Source organism: Paramisgurnus dabryanus, chromosome 13 (assembly GCF_030506205.2).
Source record: "Paramisgurnus dabryanus chromosome 13, PD_genome_1.1, whole genome shotgun sequence".
NCBI classification, from domain to species: Eukaryota; Metazoa; Chordata; class Actinopteri; order Cypriniformes; family Cobitidae; genus Paramisgurnus; species Paramisgurnus dabryanus.
Genome location: NC_133349.1, coordinates 27,777,600 through 27,799,079, shown reverse-complemented (window position 1 = coordinate 27,799,079; position 21,480 = coordinate 27,777,600). Strand labels below are relative to the sequence as shown.

Below are 21,480 nucleotides of genomic sequence, written 5' to 3'. Positions count from 1 at the left end.
ATTTTTAGATATTTTTACTGAAATTTTTTTTTCTTGAAAATATTTTTTTGCAGTGTACAACTGGTTTTGTGGTCCAGGGTCACATATGTTGCGTTGTATGCTTATGGTGTGTTTTCTTTTACATATATAATGGATTTCATTGTAATTATTGACTTAACGCGCTGCTGTTTTCTACAGTATGGTGCTTTGGCACTGTTCGGTTGAGCTGGTGTTGCAGGTACTGTTATATGTGCAGTCGACATTGTTGAGGGTTTTATGCTGAGTATCATTCTGGGTGGTTGTGGCCATTTTAGGGGGCGCAGCCCGTAAGGATACACAGCGATAGTAACGGGAATAGATGAATCGAAGAATGATCAAGTGTAAAATTACATATAAGACAAACTCAACACACTAAGCAAAGTTGCTGTACTTAGAGAAAATCCGGACAATCAACAAACTCGATCTGTACGAACACAAAGAGTGGTCTGATGATCTCAATGAGCTACCGCATGTAACATTACCTGGTGTGTTTTCTTACCGATCTCTCAAGGCCCATCTGCAATTTACCATTGGATGGGTGCAGGACCTTCAGATTTTCCGCGTCAACGAACAGTAAACTGTTGTTTGCACAAAGGTATGTAATAAATGGGATGTAATAAATGGGATGCATACTCGTTAAGGCTCCACAAGTCATTGTGCGCCTTAGCCCACACTTCAGACCTGTCACCCCTGTTTCAGATTTTGCACACTCACAGCAAGGCTGTTTGTCTTTCTGAGATGGATTATTATCATGGTGGCTTGAGACAATGAAAACTGTGCAGTTCAGTAGTCCACCTCAGCTGACTCAGTCTGGCATTTTCAGAAATGGAATTATGGCTTTGTACCTCTTGTACACATTGGAACACTAATGTGTTTTTGTAATCATATTGCATTATTATATGTTCTTGATACTTAAACTTTACACTGCTGTTTGTTACACCTGTTGTAGGCCTATCTGCACTACAGTTACACTAAATTTATAACTTAAATTGTATCTATTTAACTTTTTGCATTGTTATATTATATACTGTATGTTCTTGATACTTTTTACTTGTTTACCTAATTATTTTATATGTGTTAAGGCTACTGCCCCATTATCTGTTTTGTATGTGTTACTGTAAACTACACATTTACCTCAGTGTGTTATGATGCACAAATAAGATATAGAATTGATACATGTTGTTATTTATTATTGTGGTATGCAATATATAACACTTGTTATGCACAAACAGCAAATCCTGCATACAGCAGGTAACACATTTTTATTTATATTTTAATGTAAGGCTGTATTTCTATTCATATACATTTAAATGCATATTTACACAGTACAAAACATCAATAAATAAACTTATTTTGTATTAATTAAGAACAATTGATTTGACAGCCCTAGATATTATGGTTTTATAACAAGGCTAGGGCACATATTGGTCAAGCCACAGCAAACAGTCCAGGAATGTCATGTCTTCACCTTGTACCACGCTGACTGGTACAATTCCAATAAGTGTGGTGTACTTATTTAATTAGTTTAACATTATTTAATTAGTAATGTAGTTATTGAGCCAGTTAGCTTATCAGTGTTTGTCAGAATTGTGGGTAAAGATGAGCCAAGGACTCGGAATGCAAAGGGAATAATAAAGCAAAACAGGAAGTACTTTTTGACATTTCAATATGTGGCTATATTGGTTCGATCTGGATGGAGATAATTAAGCATGAGGTCATTTCATATGATGATATTAAGAGCACGGGTTATACATGATAAAACCATTGAAATTTGTGAAGTTTAATGTGAAGTATCTACATAGTCCAGTTACAAGGAAAAGAGTCTATATGTACATTAAAAAGTTGGGGGCAGAGATAGTTTTCTTGCAGGAAACTCATTTAACCAGAGCATATAAAATTCAAAAATGAGTTGGTCAAGTTTTTGCATCTTCGTTTAACTATTCCTGGAGGCCCACTGCTCTGCACATTTTGTATGTCTCCCTTATTTAACACACCTGAATCAAATCATCAGCTCATTAGTAGAGCCCTCTATGAACTGAACTGATTGTGTCAGATTAGAGTGACATACAAAATGTGCAGAAACACTGGTTTAACTGTAAGTCAAGAGCAGGGCTGGCGATTGCTATAGGAGAACTAGTCGGTGCCTAGGGCGACAAATTTGTTGGTGGCGCAGGCGCCCTCTGGTGTCGCGTGGGGAGGAGTGGCGTTACGGCGCGTTGATCTTAAATGAAGTGGTCTACTAAACCCTCTGCCGCACAGGGACGAAAACGGGGAAAGGAAGAAGATAAGAAGAAAGCCCAGTATAGAGGTAAGTCTTCTCATCAGTGCTGTGACGGATCACGACCCGCGGTTTGGCTCGCATACGATTCGCAGATTAATACGCAAATTTAAATAGGGAAATGTTTACCATTTGCACATGTTTCAAAGGCTTACAAGTGATTTTAAACAATTTAACCATAAAAAGACACTAAAGTGAGCAGCTTTATGTACGCACAGACACACATGCTGCTGAATGTGTCCGGTCCAGCTTCAGTCAGATGTGATCAACCCTATGCCCTTCAAAGATCAGAACTCTAGATTGTGTAAACTTTAGTTGTGCTACTGTGTCTCATACTGCAGTCGATTAAAATACATTTGGTGAATAAAGCAATGAAAAACAACAATGTTTTATGTGAAGCGACACTTTATGCTGTGCCGTTTAGAATTCCCTTCCGTCTGTGTATGCGCGCATTTAAGGACATTCAAAAGTGGACACACGAAAAGACGCGTTTCAAAAAGCAAGCGATCATAAAATCTTTCTGTTCTTGACAGGGCACATCCAAACAAAATCTCCACAGTATTCTTTTTTCTAATAAAAACATTTGTTTATTTAGCCTATAGAGTCAAAAAACAGGTCCAAGATTATCTTAAAGAGACAGTAACCTCAATTAACCTACGTCAGTCTGTGTCATTAATGTTAATCAAACAACCCAAGACACAGAGAAAATCACTTCTGTAGCTCTAAAAAAAAAATCATAATTTTATTTAATTTATACAATAAAGACTGTGTTATTATTCATTTGATTTGATTTCTGTAACTAATGCTAATTTTAGAACTTACTAAATGTGCAACTTTTTTTCTTTTTTCATTTTATAAATGTTTCAACTCAATCTCGCTTAGGGCCACCAAAGGGCTAGAGTGTCCCTGGTCAAGAGGACGGCAATATTAATAAATATTAAAATATTCTTTTCACGGTTACGAAGTCGACCCTCGACCCCTTGGGATGATATGCCATGATCAAGGCCATGTGTATTCTAAACAGTGGACAATGCTGAATATATCAGCAAACAATCTGAGGAGATTTTTTAATGTAATTTACACTGCTAAAGAAAAAACATACCAGGAGTAGATGTTTCTTAGACTCTAGATGCCGAAAAGGCTTTTGATTGGGTAGAGTGGTTATATTTATTTGAAGTATTGAAAAAAACTGGTTAAAGAAATAGTTAAAAAATAAATAATTATTTAGTTACTTGCAATTATAAGTTTGTTTAAGGGCCAAATCCAAAACGTATAACAAGATACCTGAATTGACAGTTGTGGAACAATTTTGCTTTTTGGATAAGCCACTATATAAAATAATTTCAAGAATATATAAAGCTCTGATGTCAGGGCAGTCTTTAGGTGACCCAGATAAACAGTACTGTCGCAGGTGGGGTGCGGGCCCCTGTGCGATCCTGTAGCAGTTCTAGTTCTATTGCATGCATAATCTCACTGCAATACATTTTATCAAGTAGAATAATACATCATAATCATGCACATTGTCTCGGCTGTGACTTTTTGCTATTTATTTCAGAGAGAAAAAAAATCAACTGTGCAACGAGTGGCTTTAGATCAAGTCAGTCCCTTTATATTTGTCATCATGAGAGATTAAACAAATAGATTAGGACACCTTTCATTTATTATATGCATTAATATGCACAACTAATTATTTAAAACACTGTAACTCTAATAAATGAGATGGACTCACCATGCGTAAATTACGCAGAAACTGATCACGTCAGAGTCACTTTCCTTTCTCTCAAGCCCTTTTCACTGTGCAAGCTTTACGCAGCAACATGAACATGAGGTGGTTTAAATGGCTAATTAATCAGAGAGCTTGAAATTTTATTTTTGAATATAAAAAATGACAGAGGTCCGGAATTCGGTGACCCCCATTTGGTTTTACACAGGTGCTTACATAGCACCGTTTGTTTTTAGAGTGTATATAAAAATAGTACCACCTGTTTGACTTGTTAAAGTAGATTTCATAATTGTTTCAATTGTATCTCTCTTTTTTGTTTATTTATAGTAGTTTTTTATGTGTGTGTGTGCATATGTTTTCGGTGTATGTGTTTGTTACTGTATGTTCTGTCTGATGTTTGTTTTTATTGTTATTTGAAAAAAAAACATGCACAGTGGATGGTGACATCGTTTTTCTTTGGAAAATTCAATAATCTTAAAATACTAACAGTTTTCTCTCACAAACATATTATTTTGCATCAAATGACATACAGTATATTAACCCACATGATAACTGTTACTTTAAAGTAATACTCCTCTATCTCTCTCTAGCAAAAAAGTCATGAGACTTAATGGAAGTTAGATTTGACCTCTCTGATATGTTGTGTGAAATAGGCCATCAGCTTGTGCATCACTGTACTTGATTCAGTGTCTTTGTATAAACAGTCAACTTTTTCAGAAGTTAAAGAGAAATAATTAACTAGGATGAGATATGCTCTGCTAAATTAAACACATTGGTTTCCTTAAGGAACAAGGATCAAGGAAATGCAATATTTACAGAAATGCTCATAGTTAATGTTTAAAGGCAGTATTATCTGTTTTTATGTAAACCATTAGTGGTCCTGTCCATCACCGCTGACCCTTTGTATAGCCAATGCCTATCCAGCAAAAATGTGGACATTTGAGGATAGAATTGTTGTTAATGGTCAATAGCACCATCTGCAGACAAACATTTGGCACCTAAAATGATTCTTGAATAAGGAATGAATGTGTGATGCCATACATTGTATAAAATTAATTTGCTTACCGGTAATAAAATCCTTGTAACAATTTGCACGAACTGAAGTTAAATTTACTGCTTAAATTTCAAGTACAACTTACCTGCCAAAATCAAATGAAATCTATTTAATAATACATGAAACATTTGGTTATTAAGTAAATGTCGCTTAATTATTTTTATTTTTAGAAGTTAGATTTATTTTAATTGTTTAGGTAACGTCTTTATGCTCCCATTACACATACGGATAATTCTTGTTTACGTGCATGGAACTGAAAATTTGTGCAAAGACATCCAGTTTCAGAAGTGACTATTAACAGTATTTATGCTTTAAAGGATGTATTTATATGTCCATGCTGAAGAATTCCACTGTTCTTCCAAATGAAGTATATTTTAAATATCAATACTTTATGGTATCTGTGTGTGGTAAATTTTTAATACCAGTCGCGTAGGGCAAGAGGGCAAGAGATGGACTTTAAGGCCCTTGACACCTACTCTCTTGATGATAAATTGTTTGTGATCCTTAAGAATGTTTAAAAAGTTCAAATTAATTGTGTAGTACAGTGTTAAATGGAGATAAAATGTTAAAAAAAATTTTTTTTGATTTTTAAAATAGTTTTAAGAAGAACATTTGGGACTTAGTACCATTTTGAAGTACTGTTTACTTTAATGTTATAATGACATGTTGTACTACTTAGCTCTAAACTCTCCTTGTTGGTGCAATCCAGCCATAATCTTTCAAAATACGATTATTTGAAAAATGGTACTTTTGCCCCTGCTCTGTTACCAATTGAAGTAACTTTTTAAGTTGATCCAACTTTTCGCCTTTTACAGTGTAATGTATTAGAGACAGAAACAGAGACGCAAGTTCTTACATAACCCATAAAAGCACAATGCAAATAAAACAATATTTACATATGAATTTACATATACATACAAAGAAAATGGTGATGTTCTTTAATTCAGTTTTTTTGTGCTACTGTACACCTGGTTTGCTAAATCACACACTTTGGTGCATTAATATCACATTTACATCATCTACAAACAAAGAATGTATTTTATGAAGTAAGAATTAATGGTCTCAGCAAATGTAAACAATATTTTATTTTATTGACTATCAATGCATCCTCATAAAGTACAGAAACCAAAGACTTGCAAGGTAATTCTAGACCCTATCGAAGTGATTGGCCAATGAGCTTTTAACAACTATTCATTGATCTAAATATATCTTTTTGACTTTGATACTCTGTAACTATCTTAAAAAGTAATAAATATAAATACAGCGTCATACAACTTTTTCCTTTGAATCAGATAACTTTATCTCTGTTTTAAAATAAGTGACCCAGTCTCAGTCTGTGAAACATCAGCTAAAGTCAGTCATTGTGATTTAACATAAAATCAACATAAGATTTTCCTACATGATGTAAAGAACATTCTGTAAAAATATAACTTTGTAACTTTGATATAATTAATATTGACTAAATAAGATCATGGCAAAGATTGATATGGTTGAAGCTTGATGCTTGTTATCTCATAATTAGTTTATGAGTCTTAGGCTGGATTTCACAGGAAGGCTTACATAGGATATATATACATTTGAGATATATACTATCAAATAGTATAGTACTTTAGTGATACGACAACGATAGTGCTGTGTGCTTTGTGCTCTTGGACTTCTAATAAAATAAAAGTATTAAACTGTGGTAACGTGGTCCTGATTTCTAAAGAAGATGGTACTTGAAGGGCATCTCCTTAACAGCCTTATTGAGGGCATAGATTCAAGACCAGTTTACAATGTCGTTTAAAGATATCATTGTCTAGTCATATTAATTTACAACTTTGCCATTTGGAATTTTAAACTAAAACTAGATAGTAAAGTTTGAAGACAAACTTTATGTTGGCTTGAGAAAGCGTAGCCTGAACGTTTAAAACGGTTTGACATAAGTTTAGTTTAGTAGGCTATCTGGCTGTTAGTATGTTTAAGTATGAAGGTAGCATGATTTACCATGAAGCTAACATGATGTTAGCATGATTAGCATGAAGCTAGCATGATGCTAGCATGATTAGCATGAAGCTAGCTTGATGCTAGCATGATTAGCATGAAGCTAGCATGATTAGCATGAAGCTAGCATGATGCTAGCATGATTAGCATGAAGCTAGCATGATGCTAGCATGATTAGCATGAAGCTAGCATGATTAACATGAAGCTAGTATGATGCTAGCATGATGCTAGCATGATTAGCATGAAGCTAGCATGATGCTAGCAAGATTAGCATGAAGCTAGCATGATTAGCATGAAGCTAGCATGATTAGCATGAAGCTAGCATGATGTTAGCATGATTAGCATGAAGCTAGCATGATGCTAGCATGATTAGCATGAAGCTAACATAAAGCTAGCATGATTAGCATGAAGCTAGCATGATGTTAGCATGATTAGCATGAAGCTAGCATGATGCTAGCATGATTAGCATGAAGCTAGCATGATGTTAGCATGATTAGCATGAAGCTAGCATGAAGTTAGCATGATTAGCATGAAGCTAGCATGAAGTTAGCATGATTAGCATGAAGCTAGCATGATGTTAGCATGATTAGCAGGAAGCTAGCATGAAGCTAACATTTATTGCGTTGCTAGGGTACTAAGTTTGGTTGCTAGGGAGATATAAGGCTTTGTTTATTCCGTTGCTAGGGTACTTAGTTTGCTTGCTAGGGAGAAAATTGGCATCCCATAATGATCACACTTCAAGCCACAAGTAAAACGGTCCAACCCCCGTGTCTCTATGATGTTCTGAAGCGGAGATATAAGGCTTTGTTTATTCCGTTGCTAGGGTACTAAGTTTGGTTGCTAGGGAGAAAATTGCCATCTCATAATGATTACACTTCAAGCCACAAGAAAAACAGTCCAACCCCTGTGTCTCTACGATGTTCAGATCCAGAGATATAAGGCTTTGTTTATTATGTTGCTAGGGTCTTCATATTTTGTTGCTAGGGGCGTGGCTTAATACCTCAATAAGAATCCGAAGAGACTGATTGGATGCCTGAGTAAAATGAGCCCACCCCTATGTCTCTATGACACTCTGGTGCAAAGATATCCATCTGGGCTTTTTATAATGGTAGTCTATGGGAGATGTTGCTAGGGTACCCAAAATTGTTGCTAGGGGCGTGGCTTAATAGCTCTGGGGTGATCCTAAGAGACTGATTGGATGCTTGAGTAAAATGAGCCCACCCCCATGTCTCTAAGACACTCTAAAGTGAAGATATTCCATCTGGGACGCTTTTATTCCCTTTTATGGGCATGTTTCCTGCCCCATTATAAGTCAATGGGAAATTTTGGGGGCCTCTTACACCCCAGGGGTACAGCTTGCACCCCATTGTGAGGTATGTTCTTACACAGCCTGTCAGCCTCCTTAAATGTGGTAAGCCACAAGTTTCTACAAGTTTCTCACTCGCAGCTTTGACCCGTCAAAGTTTGTCTCAATGTTAAGTCAATGGAAATTTTGGGGTGTTTCAGCGCCCCGTTTAGGAATTCGGAAGGTTCCATCAGTTAGAAAAGATATAGCACACCCCGTCAGATCAGACCGAAAGTCTGTCCAAAGTTTGATGGCTGTAGCTTGAAAGCTAGGACGAGTTAGAGTTAGAAATTTTAGTCTCAGAAGAAAAAGAATAATAATAATAACTAGATAGGTACATTTCCTGAAGAAAATGTGAGTGGTGCTTGCCGTGGCAAATTTCGGGGGACAATTTATGATTATACTCCAAGGCAAAAGTCAAACGGTCCAACCCTCATGTCTCTATGATGTTCTGATGCGGAGATATAAGGCTTGGTTTACTCTGTTGCTAGGGTACTGTATTTGGTTGCTAGGGGAAAAAATGGCATCCCATAATGATTACACTCCGAGTCACGAGTCAAACGGTCCAACCCCCGTGTCTCTACGATGTTCTGATGCGGAGATAATGAAGCTAGCATGATTAGCATGAAGCGAGCATGATTAGCATGAAGCTAGCATGATTAGCATGAAGTTAGCATGAAGTTAACATGAAGCTAGCATGATTACCATGAAGTTAACATGAAGCTAGCATGATTAGCATGAAGCTAGCATGAAGCTAGCATGATGATAACATGATTAGCATGATTAGCATGAAGCTAGCATGATGCTACCATGATTAGCATGAAGCTAGCATGATGCTAGCATGATTAGCATGAAGCTAGCATGATGTTAGCATGATGCTAACATGAAGTTAGCATGATTTGCATGATTAGCATGAAGCTAGCATGATGCTAGCATGATGCTAGCATGAAGTTAGCATGATTAGCATGAAGTTAACATGATTAGCATGAAGCTATCATGATGCTAGCATGATTAGCATGAAGCTAGCATGATTAGCATGAAGCTAACATGATTAGCATGAAGCTAACATGATTAGCATGATGCTAACATGAAGCTAGCATGATTAGCATGAAGCTAACATGATTAGCATGAAGCTAACATGATTAGCATGAAGCTAGCATGATGGTAACATGATTAGCATGAAGCTAACATGAAGCTAGCATGATTTGCATGAAGCTAGCATGATGATAGCATGATTAGCATGAAGCTAGCATGATGCTACCATGATTAGCATGAAGTTAGCATGAAGCTAGCATGATTAGCATGAAGCTAGCATGATGTTAGCATGATTAGCATGAAGCTAGCATGATGTTAGCATGATTAGCATGAAGCTAGCATGAAGCTAACATGATTAGCATGAAGCTAGCATGATGTTAGCATGATTAGCATGAAGCTAGCATGATGCTAACATGAATTAGCATGAAGCTAGCATGAATTAGCATGAAGCTACCATGATGCTAACATGAATTAGCATGAAGCTGACATGATTAGCATGAAGCTAACATGATGTTAGCATGATTAGCATGAAGCTAGCATGATGTTAGCATGATTAGCATGATGCTAACATGAAGCTAGCATGATTAGCATGAAGCTAACATGATTAGCATGAAGGTAGCATGATGCTAGCATGATTAGCATGAAGCTAGCATGATTTTCATGAAGTTAGCATGATGTTAGCATGATTAGCATGAAGCTAGCATGATGCTACCATGACTAGCATGAAGCTAGCATGAAGCTAGCATGATTAGCATGAAGCTAGCATGATGCTAGCATGATTAGCATGAAGCTAGCATGATGTTAGCATGATTAACATGAAGCTAGCATGAAGCTAGCATGATTAGCATGAAGCTAACATGATTAGCATGAAGATAGCATGATGTTAGCATGATTAGCATGAAGATAGCATGATTAGCATGATGCTAACATGAAGCTAGCATGATTAGCATGAAGCTAACATGATTAGCATGAAGCTAGCATGATGCTAACATGAATTAGCATGATGCTAACATGAATTAGCATGAAGCTAGCATGAATTAGCATGAAGCTACCATGATGCTAACATGAATTAGCATGAAGCTAACATGAATTAGCATGAAGTTAGCATGATGCTAACATGAATTAACATAAAGCTAGCATGAAGCTAACATGAATTAACATAAAGCTGGCACAATGCTAACATGAATTAGCATGAAGCTAGCACTATGCTAACATGAATTAGCATGAAGCTAGCACAATGCTAACATGAATTAGCATGAAGCTAGCACGATGTTAACATAAATAAGCATGAAGCTAGCACAATGCTAACATGAATTAGCATGAAGCTAGCACAATGCTAACATGAATTAGCATGAAGCTAGCACAATGCTAAAATGAAGAAGCATGAAGCTAGCATAATGTTAACATGAATTAGCATGAAGCTAGCATGATGCTAACATAAATTAGCATGAAGCTAGCATAATGCTAACATAAATAAGCATCAAGCTAGCATGGTGCTAACATTATTTAGCATGAAGTTAGCAAGATATATTATGAAATTAGCATAAAGCTAGCATGAAACTAGCATGAAGCTAGTATGACCTAGCATGAAGCTAGCATGAAGCTAACATGACCCAAACACCCAACCCCCATGTCTCTATGATGTTCGGATCCAGAGATATAAGGCTTTCTTTATTATGTTGCTAGGGTGCTCATATTTCGTTGCTAGGGGCGTGGCTTAATACCTATGTAAGGATCCTGAGAGACTGATTGGACGCTTGAGTAAAATGAGCCCACCCCCATGTCTCTATGACACTGTGGTGCAAAGATATCCATCTGGGCATTTTATAATGGCAGTCTATGGGAGATGTTGCTAGGGTGCCCAAAATTGTTGCTAGGGGCGTGGCTTAATAGCTCTGGGATGATCCTGAGAGACTGATTGGATGCCCGAGTAAAATGAGCCCACCCACTTATCTCTACGACACTGTAAAGCAAAGATATTCCATCTGGAACTGCTTTATTCCCTTATATGGGCATGTTTCCTGCCCCATTTTAAGTCAATGGGAATTTTCGGGTGCCTCTTACACCCCAGGGGTACAACTTACACCCCAATGTCATGTATGTTCTTACAGAGTCTACCACCCTCTTCAAATGTTATAACCCACATGTTTCTACAAAATCCTCGAGCGGAGCTATGAGTTGTCAAAGTTGGGCCCAATGTTAAGTCAATGGGATTTTTCGGGTGGTTTTTCGCCCCCCTTTCGGAAATCCTGCACCCGATCCCTTATAAAAGTCATAGCAGACGTGTCCTCAATAAGCCGGTCGTTTTGAGCCCTGTTTCATTGGTCTACGACAAACCGTGTGGGACGAGTTACGCGCCGAAAAAGTGTCCAGATATAAGAATAAATAAAGATATAATAATAAGTATGAGCAATAGTAATAGTGATGCCTTGCATAAATGCAAGCACCACTAATAATAATAAGTTTAAGTGCAACAACAGTATGTTGGCTTTCTCAAGCCAACATAATGATTCAGGTTCAGTACTTAAGGAATTTGTCTTTATTAGACTAGATTAGATTATGGTTAAAAAAGACTTTGCTGGCTGACGTTCTTTTTTCAGCATTATTAAAGCCGAATATGTCTCTATGATGTTTTAATGTAGAGCTATAGTAGTTGCTAAACAGTTACTAGTATACTCTGTTTGGTCGATGGGAAGTGAATTGGCATCCACCAATGATTATACTCCAAGCCACAAATGATATACACACACACACACACACACACACACACACACACACACACACACACACACACACACACACACACACACACACACACACACACACACACACACACACACATATATATATGTATGTATGTGTATATATAAATATCTACTGCTGTGGGTACGCACATACAGTATATCAAGCAACTGTTGTCATTTGTTAATAATTAACCTGATGTTTGGCTTGGTTAGACAGTGATGACAACATTCATCCGATTCAAGACAATGACTGTTGTGTGAGGCGACAGAAGACAGAACTGCTGAAAGATGGCGAAATGTAAAACTAACTGCATTGAAAGGCCTATTTCTCTGGCTTTTAAAAAGTTTGGCCGTGTTGTTGGTAGACATCCAGTCGTGTTTCTCATATTATCTTTATTTGTAGCTGCTGGTCTTGGAGCTGGTTTTATCTTTCTTAAAGACAGGGAGGCAAATGATATTGAAGATCAGTTCACACCTGTAAATGGACCGGCTAAACAGGAGAGGAAGATTGTAGAGGAATTTTTTCCACAAACTGAAGAATTTTCTCATCTGCGGCTTTCTTCTGAAGGATCGTATGCATCTTTGATCATTACAGGTTTGGAGGGAGAAAACATCTGGACTGAGGCTGCTTTTACTGACATTATTGAGCTAGATAGACAAGTGAAAAGTATAACAGCAGGTGACACTTTTGTAAATATTTGTGCCAAAACTAAAGGAAATTGCGTGTCGAATGCAATTTTGGACTTCATAAATTACAATCCTGGAGAAATTAATTTTACAACCATCAGATATCCTGTGAATAATGGCGTATTTTTAGGAACAACTGTTGGTGGTGTAGAGCTAAAGACAGGAAGCTCAGAGATAAGCGGCGCTAAAGCAATCAGACTTTTTTATTTTCTTAAAGAAGAAAACTCAACACGAAACACTCAGTGGCTTGATGGTTTCCTGAAAATGTTCTCAAACTATTCAGACCTGAAAACTGTAAGTACTATTATGATGAGTTCAATACACATGTATTTTAACAAAGTAGTGTATTAAAATGTATTTTAATTTAATTCAATGTTGAAACATTAGTCATGTTCATAAATAAAGTTAATTTTTACATGTACCACATTGATATTCGTCATGTCCAGTAACTTCGAGTTGAAAGTCATTTGTACAACTGGTTAAATTTATCTAGATTATTTTTTCATTTCATTTACTTGATGCTGCACTGTTTCATATCATCATTATAAAATGGCATACATAATTTTAAAATGTTTTAATTTTAACGATGTTACAAGTAGAGTAAGAACAACTGAAAGTTTTGCTTTTAATATTTTACAGGTGCATGTCTCTTACTTCACATCGATATCCAGACAGAATGAGTTTGAAACCAATTCAGACTCTGTGATTCCCCTTTTCTCCATCACTTATTTCCTGGCCATTACCATTTCAATTCTTTCTTGTCTGAGGTAAGACAGAGAAAAAATATCAATTATTAACAAAAATCAATTGAACATTTATCTCCATACGTCATGGCATTTTTCTTTATCAATGTTTTTTGTCAGCCGAACCCTCTTGACCTAAATTACTTTCTGTATTTGTATTTCAATAATTTAAATATAGCTGCAAGCAGCAATGGCGGGCCCTCGCACGTTTTTTTACCGCTACACGGTGCGTCCGAGAAAACGATGCACGGTGGACAAGGGCATCAAGTGGGTAAATTTCAGTGGGCTATTTAATGTTGTTACTGAGCCATTTGGGGACTGTAGCTAAAAGAAACCCCACATTTTAGACAAACAGGGGCGCTAGTGAGCCACTTAAGAGACACACCTATGTCTGACCTGTTTGTGCACACTTAACAGCCGACAACTCTGATGTGTGTGCCGACTTTAAGGTTAATCTAATCACGCCAAGAGCCTTAAATATGCCTGAAATAAAAGTAAAGTTTGCGGCGTTGCCATGGGAACAGCGTTCGAGATATCAAAAATCCCTTCGCAATTTATCATCTACTATGTCTCAGCATCATGTTGACCACTTCTGGTGTCAATCGCATGAATATCCTAGAAGGAGTATTTAAAGGAACATCAGCGTCAACTGAAAGGCTTAAATATGCCTTTAAAATGAAAGTAAACTTTGACGCGTTGCCATGGGAACAGCTTTCGAGATATCAAAAATCCCTTCGCAATTTATCATCTACAATGTCTCGGCATCATGTACGCCACTTCTGGAGTCAATCGCATGAATATTCTAGAAGGAGTATTTAAAGGAACATCGGCGTCAACTGAAAGGCTTAAATATGCCTTTAAAATGAAAGTAAACTTTGACGCGTTGCCATGGGAACAGCGTTCGAGATATCAAAAATCCCTTCGCAAGTTATCATCTACAATGTCTCGGCATCATGTTGACCACTTTTGGTGTTAATCGCATGAATATCCTAGAAGGAGTATTTAAAAGAACATCGCATGGAACTGTAAGGCTTAAATATGCCTTTAAAATGAAAGTAAAGTTTGACAGGTTGCCATGGGAACAGCGTTCGAGATATCAAAAATCCCTTCGCAATTTATCATCTACAATGTCTCGGCATCATGTTGACCAGTTCTTGTGTCAATCGCATGAAAATCCTAGAAGGAGTATTTAAAAGAACATCGCATGGAACTGTCAAAAAAATCCAGCTTTGTGACTGACACATTTCCTGGCGCCTGGTGGTGGCGCTATACCCGGGAGTCACAATAGGCACATCGATGCGATCGGAATCTTCAGACGAACAAACACCCCGCATGGCATCACAATAAGATATTTTTTGTATTAGATATTAGACACTTCCTGTTTCTCTGATTTCGCCATAAATTTGTCGGCTCGCCATGGCAGAACCGTTCGAGATATCAAAAATCCCTTCGCAATTTAGCAAGTACAATGTCTCGACATCATGTTTACCACGTTTGGTGTCATTCGCATGAATCCCCTAGGAGGAGTATTCAAAAGTTCACCGCATGCATTTTTTAAACAATCCAAAATAGCCGACTTCCTGTTGGGCGGAGCTTAAATGTTAGAGGGCGAAAGTTGTTCGGGTTGATATGCGTACCAACTCTCGTACATGTGCGTACATGTTTGCCCGATCTGTGAAACAATGTTTGTTTTTGCATTACAGGGGGCGCTACAGAGCTCCCTTGCCACGCCCGAGTTCCAGCGTTTGCCGGGTCCTAATGGCCAATTACTCTGACATCTCTGCCAATTTTCAAGAGTTTTTGAGTATGTTAAGGCCCCCAAATTGCCCCGAAACGTAAAAAAAAAAAAAAACAAAAAAAAATCCGAGCAAAAACAATAGGGCTTCGCACCTTTCGGTGCAGGCCATTCTGGCCTGCTCCTCGGTGCTCGGGCCCTAATAACACATTTACATGTTAAAAAAAATCATCTGTTTTAACGTTTCTAGCAGTATTATTTAGGGGTCTGTGGACACACAAAAAGGTTATGGGAGTGCCCAACTTGTTGGCCTTAAAATTGAACAAAACCATAGCAACCCATCAGGTTCTTTGCAAAACTTAATTGTACTAAGATGACACTTGCTATGACCTGAAGTTGCATGCACAGTTTCGTCATCTAGTGGCACAAAAATATGATTTTTTTTATTTTTGCCTATATCTACTGCAAGGATTGGTCAAAAATCATTAGATTCCTTGAGGCATGCTGAGTCAAACAGTACCCAATGTTGGTTGTATTTGAAGCTGTATCTTCACTGCCGCCTTAAAGCTCCCGTTCTTTCTGTGTTTTTGCAGCTTTGATTGTGTTTACAGTGTGCAATATAACATATGTTCATGTTTCACGTGTAAAAACCGCTGTATTTTTCACAAAATTTACTTATCTGTAAAGCGCTGTTTTCACTGTCCTCAAAACGGGCTGATGTCTTCCTTGTTTTATGAAGTCCTTCCTTCAGAAATGTGTATCAAGTTCTGATTGTGTAGTTTGTTTAGTGGGTTGTGATTCGATAGCAGCTTAGCTTAGCAGAGCTGTGCCATGGCAATATGTCAAACTTTTATTTTATATCTAAGCATATTGAAGGCTCTTGGGATGCTTAGAATAACATGAAATTTGGCACACACATCATAGTTGTCGGCTGTCAGGGGTGGGCAAAAGCACAGACACGAGCTCTCTAGCGCCACTTTTTGTCTTAATTGTAGGTGTACTTTACCTACAGTCCTGATACTTGGTACATATATTGGTCTCATCAAGATGGACAACTTTTAAAATTACAGTCATTAGCTCTGCCCAACAGGAAGTCGGCCATTTTGGATTTAATGCTGGGCTGCGTTCAGCCCCGACAAAACGTTGCACAACGTTTATTAAACAGAAACAGTGATGTGTTGAACACCCTGTTGTGATGACGCAAGAGTTGCAACTACGGTAGCTGAGAGGCCATCCTTTGTGTTCTTTTTTAAATGTTTCTGAAGCCTGATGACGTCGTTATAAATGTGTATTTAATACTGTAAAATACCCTCGATGTTACAGTCACTGACCTTGCCGTCCAGAATGATAGACAACATTCCAACTTGAACCCATTGAGCGAGCTGTCTCTTTACTATTGATGGTTTTATACATCTTGCCGCTGATTGGGCTGACATTTCTGACACACCGACCTAACAAAAAAAAACGCTTCAAGGAAACATGTCGTTCAACCCGGAAACCGTAGCAAAACGTTGCGCACCGGTGTGAGATTGAACTTGCCCCTGATTTTTTTTGGACATTTGCAGGCTCTGAACTTTTAAATACTCCTCCTAGCAACTGCCACCAATCTTGTTCAACATAATGTCAAGACATTTAAGATGATAAATTGCTAACAGATTTTTTGATACCTCGATGTTACCTTGGCGAGGCAATACATTTATGGTGAAATCATGGAAACAGGAAGTGTCTCATATATACTGCATAGTTGAATGATTTCAATCACATCTGGGACATATGTTTGGCTATTGGGTCTGATCATATTGATATAGTTATTGTAAGTGACAGGCATAGAGCCACCAACTGGCAACAGGACGTGTGTCACTTAAACAGACTTTCAAATATCCTGCCTACTTTTTGGAGTATTTAAGGCCTTGAGCATGTCTAAATGTCACTAAATTTGGCACAGACTTCAAAGTTGTTGGCGGGTTGTTGGCAACATCATGTGAGGGCCTGCCATTGCTGCTTTCCGCTATATTTTACTTTGTTATTGTTATTACCGGTTCTGTCCATTTTGCATAAGTTTACAGTTCTTTTTATATATTCTAATGTTGTGTATGTAAGTTTGTTATATACATTTTTTATTTTAAAGTTCTATCTATTTACATTTTATGATTTAATTATAATTTATTTTTTTCCATTAACTTTCATACCCCCTGCCATTCCTCTTGCGAACCACCAGGGTTTTGGTGAACCCCAGTTTGGGAAACCATGATCTACATAAATATTATAACATTAACATAACATTAAATCTATTATTTCTACAGGTTAGATTGTGTTCGTAACAAGGTTTGGGTTGCTGTTGCTGGTGTCATCTCTGCTGGTTTGGCTGTTTTATCCAGTTTTGGATTTCTGCTCTACTGTGGGATGCCTTTTGCTGTAACAGTAGCCACATCCCCCTTTCTTATTCTTGGTAATTTTAATGCTGTATGATGTGCAAATAAATATATATTTGTGTATTTATTTATTTACCTATGTATAATCTGTGTTTTTCTCCAGGTATTGGAGTTGATGATATGTTCATTATGATCTCCTGCTGGCAGAAGACTGGAGTTGATATTGAAGTTGAAGATCGTTTAGCAGAAACATATAAAGAAGCTGCTGTGTCCATCACTATCACCACACTGACAGATGTGCTCTCGTTCTACATCGGTCTCTTAACTCCCTTTCGCTCTGTTCAGTCTTTCTGTATGTACACAAGTACGGCTCTTCTCTTCTGTTACATCTTTAACATCACATTTTTTGGCGCTTGTCTTGCATTGAATGGAAGAAGAGAGAAGGGCAATAAACATTGGTTGACCTGCATAGAGGTCCCAAAACCCAATGATGATGATACTGGTAATGTTTGTTGTGTTGGTGGAGCTTATGATAAAGAAACTGGCACTGATTCGGCAATGCCAATGGATTTATTCTTTAAAAATCACTACAGCCCATTTCTAACAAAGACCTGGGTTAAGATCTTGGTGTGTTTGTTTTATTCTGGCTATCTGGCAGTCAGCATCTATGGATGTTTCCAACTACAGGAAGGACTTGATCTGAAACATTTAGCAACAGATGGCTCATATGTTGGTTATTATTATGATGATGAAGATGATTTCTTTTCTGCTTATGGTCCCAATGTCATGTTAGTTATAACAGATGAAAACTTTCAGTACTGGAATTCAGATGCGCGTCAGAACCTCGACTCATGTTTGGAAATTTTTGGCAATCTGTCAATGGTGTCTAAAGATGAAGAAGTTTCACGAATTTCTTGGCTTCATGAATATCTTAAGATTCCTGGTGTAAATTTAAATAATGAAACACAATTCAAACAACGTTTAACTGCGTTTCTCAGTGTTTCTGGTTTTAGTCAAGATGTTAACTTCACTAACAATAACATTTTAGCATCCCGTATGTTCATTCAAACTGTTAACATCAGGACAGCAGTCGATGAGAAGAACATGCTGAATGCATTTAGAGAAACAGCAGATAAATGTGTAAAGTTACAGACATCCATGAATCTAACCGTCTATCATCCTGCATTTATCTATTTTGACCAATACACTGAGATAGTCAGTAATACCATTCAAAATCTAGTAGTAGCTACATGTGCAATGTTAGTTATTTCACTCCTGCTAATCCCAAATTCTCTCTGTTCAGTCTGGGTAACATTTGCTATTGGATCTGTCATTGTAGGTGTGACTGGTTTTATGGCATTATGGGATGTTAGTTTAGACTCAGTATCTATGATTAATCTGGTTATCTGTATTGGTTTTTCTGTGGACTTCTCGGCTCACATATCTTATGCTTTTGTGTCCAGTGAGGAACGTTCAGTGAATGATAAAGCCATAGATGCCCTCTATAAACTGGGATATCCCATAATACAAGGTGCAGTGTCCACTATTGCAGGTGTAGTGGTGCTCGCTGCTGCAAAAAGCTACATCTTCAGGACCTTCTTTAAAATCATGTTTTTAGTCATAACGTTTGGAGCTGTTCATGGCATTATGATCATACCTGTGTTCCTCACTTTCTTTGGGATTTGTGGCAAGATGTCTCGTACCAAGCCTAAAACAAAAATAGCATTTGATGGCTGTGACAGAGAAATTCAACAAGTATCAACAGGAATGAGCCAAAAACTACCACAGACAAATCTGGGATTTATTGATTCAGATTTAAATCAAACCTAATGTTTAATTGTAAAACATTTTCATGTTATTTTTTTAAATGTGTATTATGGAGCGGTTTCCTGAACAGGGATTATACTAGTCCTAGACTAAAATAAATGTAAGAGCTGTCCAAACGGAAAACAACTTCCACTGATATATCTTAAAATACATCAGTGCCCTTCGTTTTGCCTCAAAATGCACACAAGTAATGTTTTTAGTAAGGCATGTTTGTAAAAAACTAGTTATATTTCCTAATTAAACTAAGGCCTAGTCCTGGTTTAAGATAATCCCTGTCCGGGAAACCATCCCTAAAGCCCGGAATACACTGCAGGATTTTTCCACTCCTATAAGTGACTCCTATCACACTGCGACATGGATTGTTTAAACTTGGGTACGACAAGCATGTAGACTGTACGATGATGATGATGACACGGAGGCTTTGACGGCTGTGTCACGCGTTAGCGGAACGTCACCAGCATCCACTAGTGGTAAACAAATACCAATATGCAGGTCGTAGCAGCAAACACACTGTGCGTTGATCATGCTGAATTTCTGACACTGTCTGAAAACTATCGTAGGCTATCTTTGGACGCAAGACCGGGAAAACAGCCGTCTTTGAACCTTTCTCACTGTACGACATAGGACCACTGATGAAGAGCCACACATCATAGTTTCACGATGGCAATCTTTCATCTGGGACAGCCAAAAATAGTGCAGTGTATCCTGGGCTTTAAAGTATATGCATGTTTATTATAATTTATTTACAAAGAAGTAATACATTTGCTTATAAACCTGATCTATAATATATTGATTTTGTGTTAATACATTGTCTATTTCCCTATGTACTCTTTTCATGATTTAACAAACAGTATAATGTATACTGAAATTACCCCTTTTTAGCTTTAAATAATGTATGTGTAATATGATATTTTGGTGATTTTATCTGTAATAATATTAATTATTAATTTTAGTATTTTCTGAAGTTGTAATCTGTTGTAAGCTATGTCAGTTTAGCAAATATCTTAACTAAAACATATTGTGCAATAAATTGTGTAAATCTACTAAATTGTACTATCTGCATGGTGGATATATTTGGTATATTCGGGCTTTGAAACAATATATTTTTCCTAGCCAAAATATAAAAGTTTGTATAAAAGGTATAAAGTATAAAATGTTTAAGTATATTTGTGCAGTTGAAAATATATTTAATCTTAAAACTTATTTTCACAGGTTTGTAACATTTGTAACAACAGTTTTCCAATGCGACATGGAACATCTCATAGAACACCAATGCGACATCTGGGGCATTTTGAGTTATTCACAGATTCTGAAAGTGCAGTTTCTAAGCTTTCCAACGATGTGTAATCTGATAAGATTTGGAGAAGTTATGACCATTTGAATATAACAAATTCAAGAAAGAGAATGCCGAGAAAATTGAGAAAGAACAGTTAGCACTTTTCCCTGGCTGGAGAGACAATAGGGCTCATTTACATCTCATTTAGCTAAGCCATACCCCCTGTAAAGCCGTTTTGAGATACAGATGTTCTAGCATCATATGTAGTATTTTGTGACAGAAGTCCGGATGAAAAAATAAATAGAACTTTTTACCTTTGTGGGGATCACAAGTCAAATCCAGTCTGTTTCAGATGTGTGAATCATCCAATGACAATTTTTGTCCACACATGCGTATAATCGGTGAAATATAGATATAGTGTATATTGTTTACATCAGATTTCGCATCGTAACATGTAAGGGTATATGAGATTACACTCGGGTAATTTACGTTCCGTTAAACACATGAACTCGCCTTCAAAGTTTGTATTTAAAATAGGGAGGTAGTATAATAGATAATCCAAACAGCGCCGTTGAAAACGTGACGTCCTTTAGGGATGTAACCAATCGCTCGCTCGTTCCTCCATCAGCCAATGACTTCATGGAAAATATTGATAGGCAA

General features: G+C 37.2%; 1 protein-coding gene across 1 annotated transcript; it reads left to right on the top strand.

The window, feature by feature from the left end:
* The first annotated feature begins 12,430 nt into the window (after window positions 1-12,430).
* Window positions 12,431-21,248, top strand: LOC135728172 (patched domain-containing protein 3-like). Its single transcript, XM_065246314.2, has 4 exons — window positions 12,431-13,161; window positions 13,507-13,634; window positions 17,649-17,794; window positions 17,881-21,248. Exons 1-4 carry the CDS (start codon window positions 12,469-12,471, stop codon window positions 19,545-19,547), a joined length of 2,634 nt encoding a protein of 877 aa, XP_065102386.2. The 5' UTR covers window positions 12,431-12,468; the 3' UTR covers window positions 19,548-21,248.
* The last annotated feature ends 232 nt before the right edge of the window (window positions 21,249-21,480 follow it).

Bases quoted from the DNA above. Each gene is read 5' to 3' on its own strand.
- LOC135728172 (XM_065246314.2), top strand. From the start codon at position 12,469: ATGGCGAAATGTAAAACTAACTGCATTGAAAGGCCTATTTCTCTGGCT. The intron at 13,162-13,506 runs GTAAGTACTATT...AATATTTTACAG, and splicing joins ACTATTCAGACCTGAAAACT to GTGCATGTCTCTTACTTCAC. The intron at 13,635-17,648 runs GTAAGACAGAGA...TTATTTCTACAG, and splicing joins TCAATTCTTTCTTGTCTGAG to GTTAGATTGTGTTCGTAACA.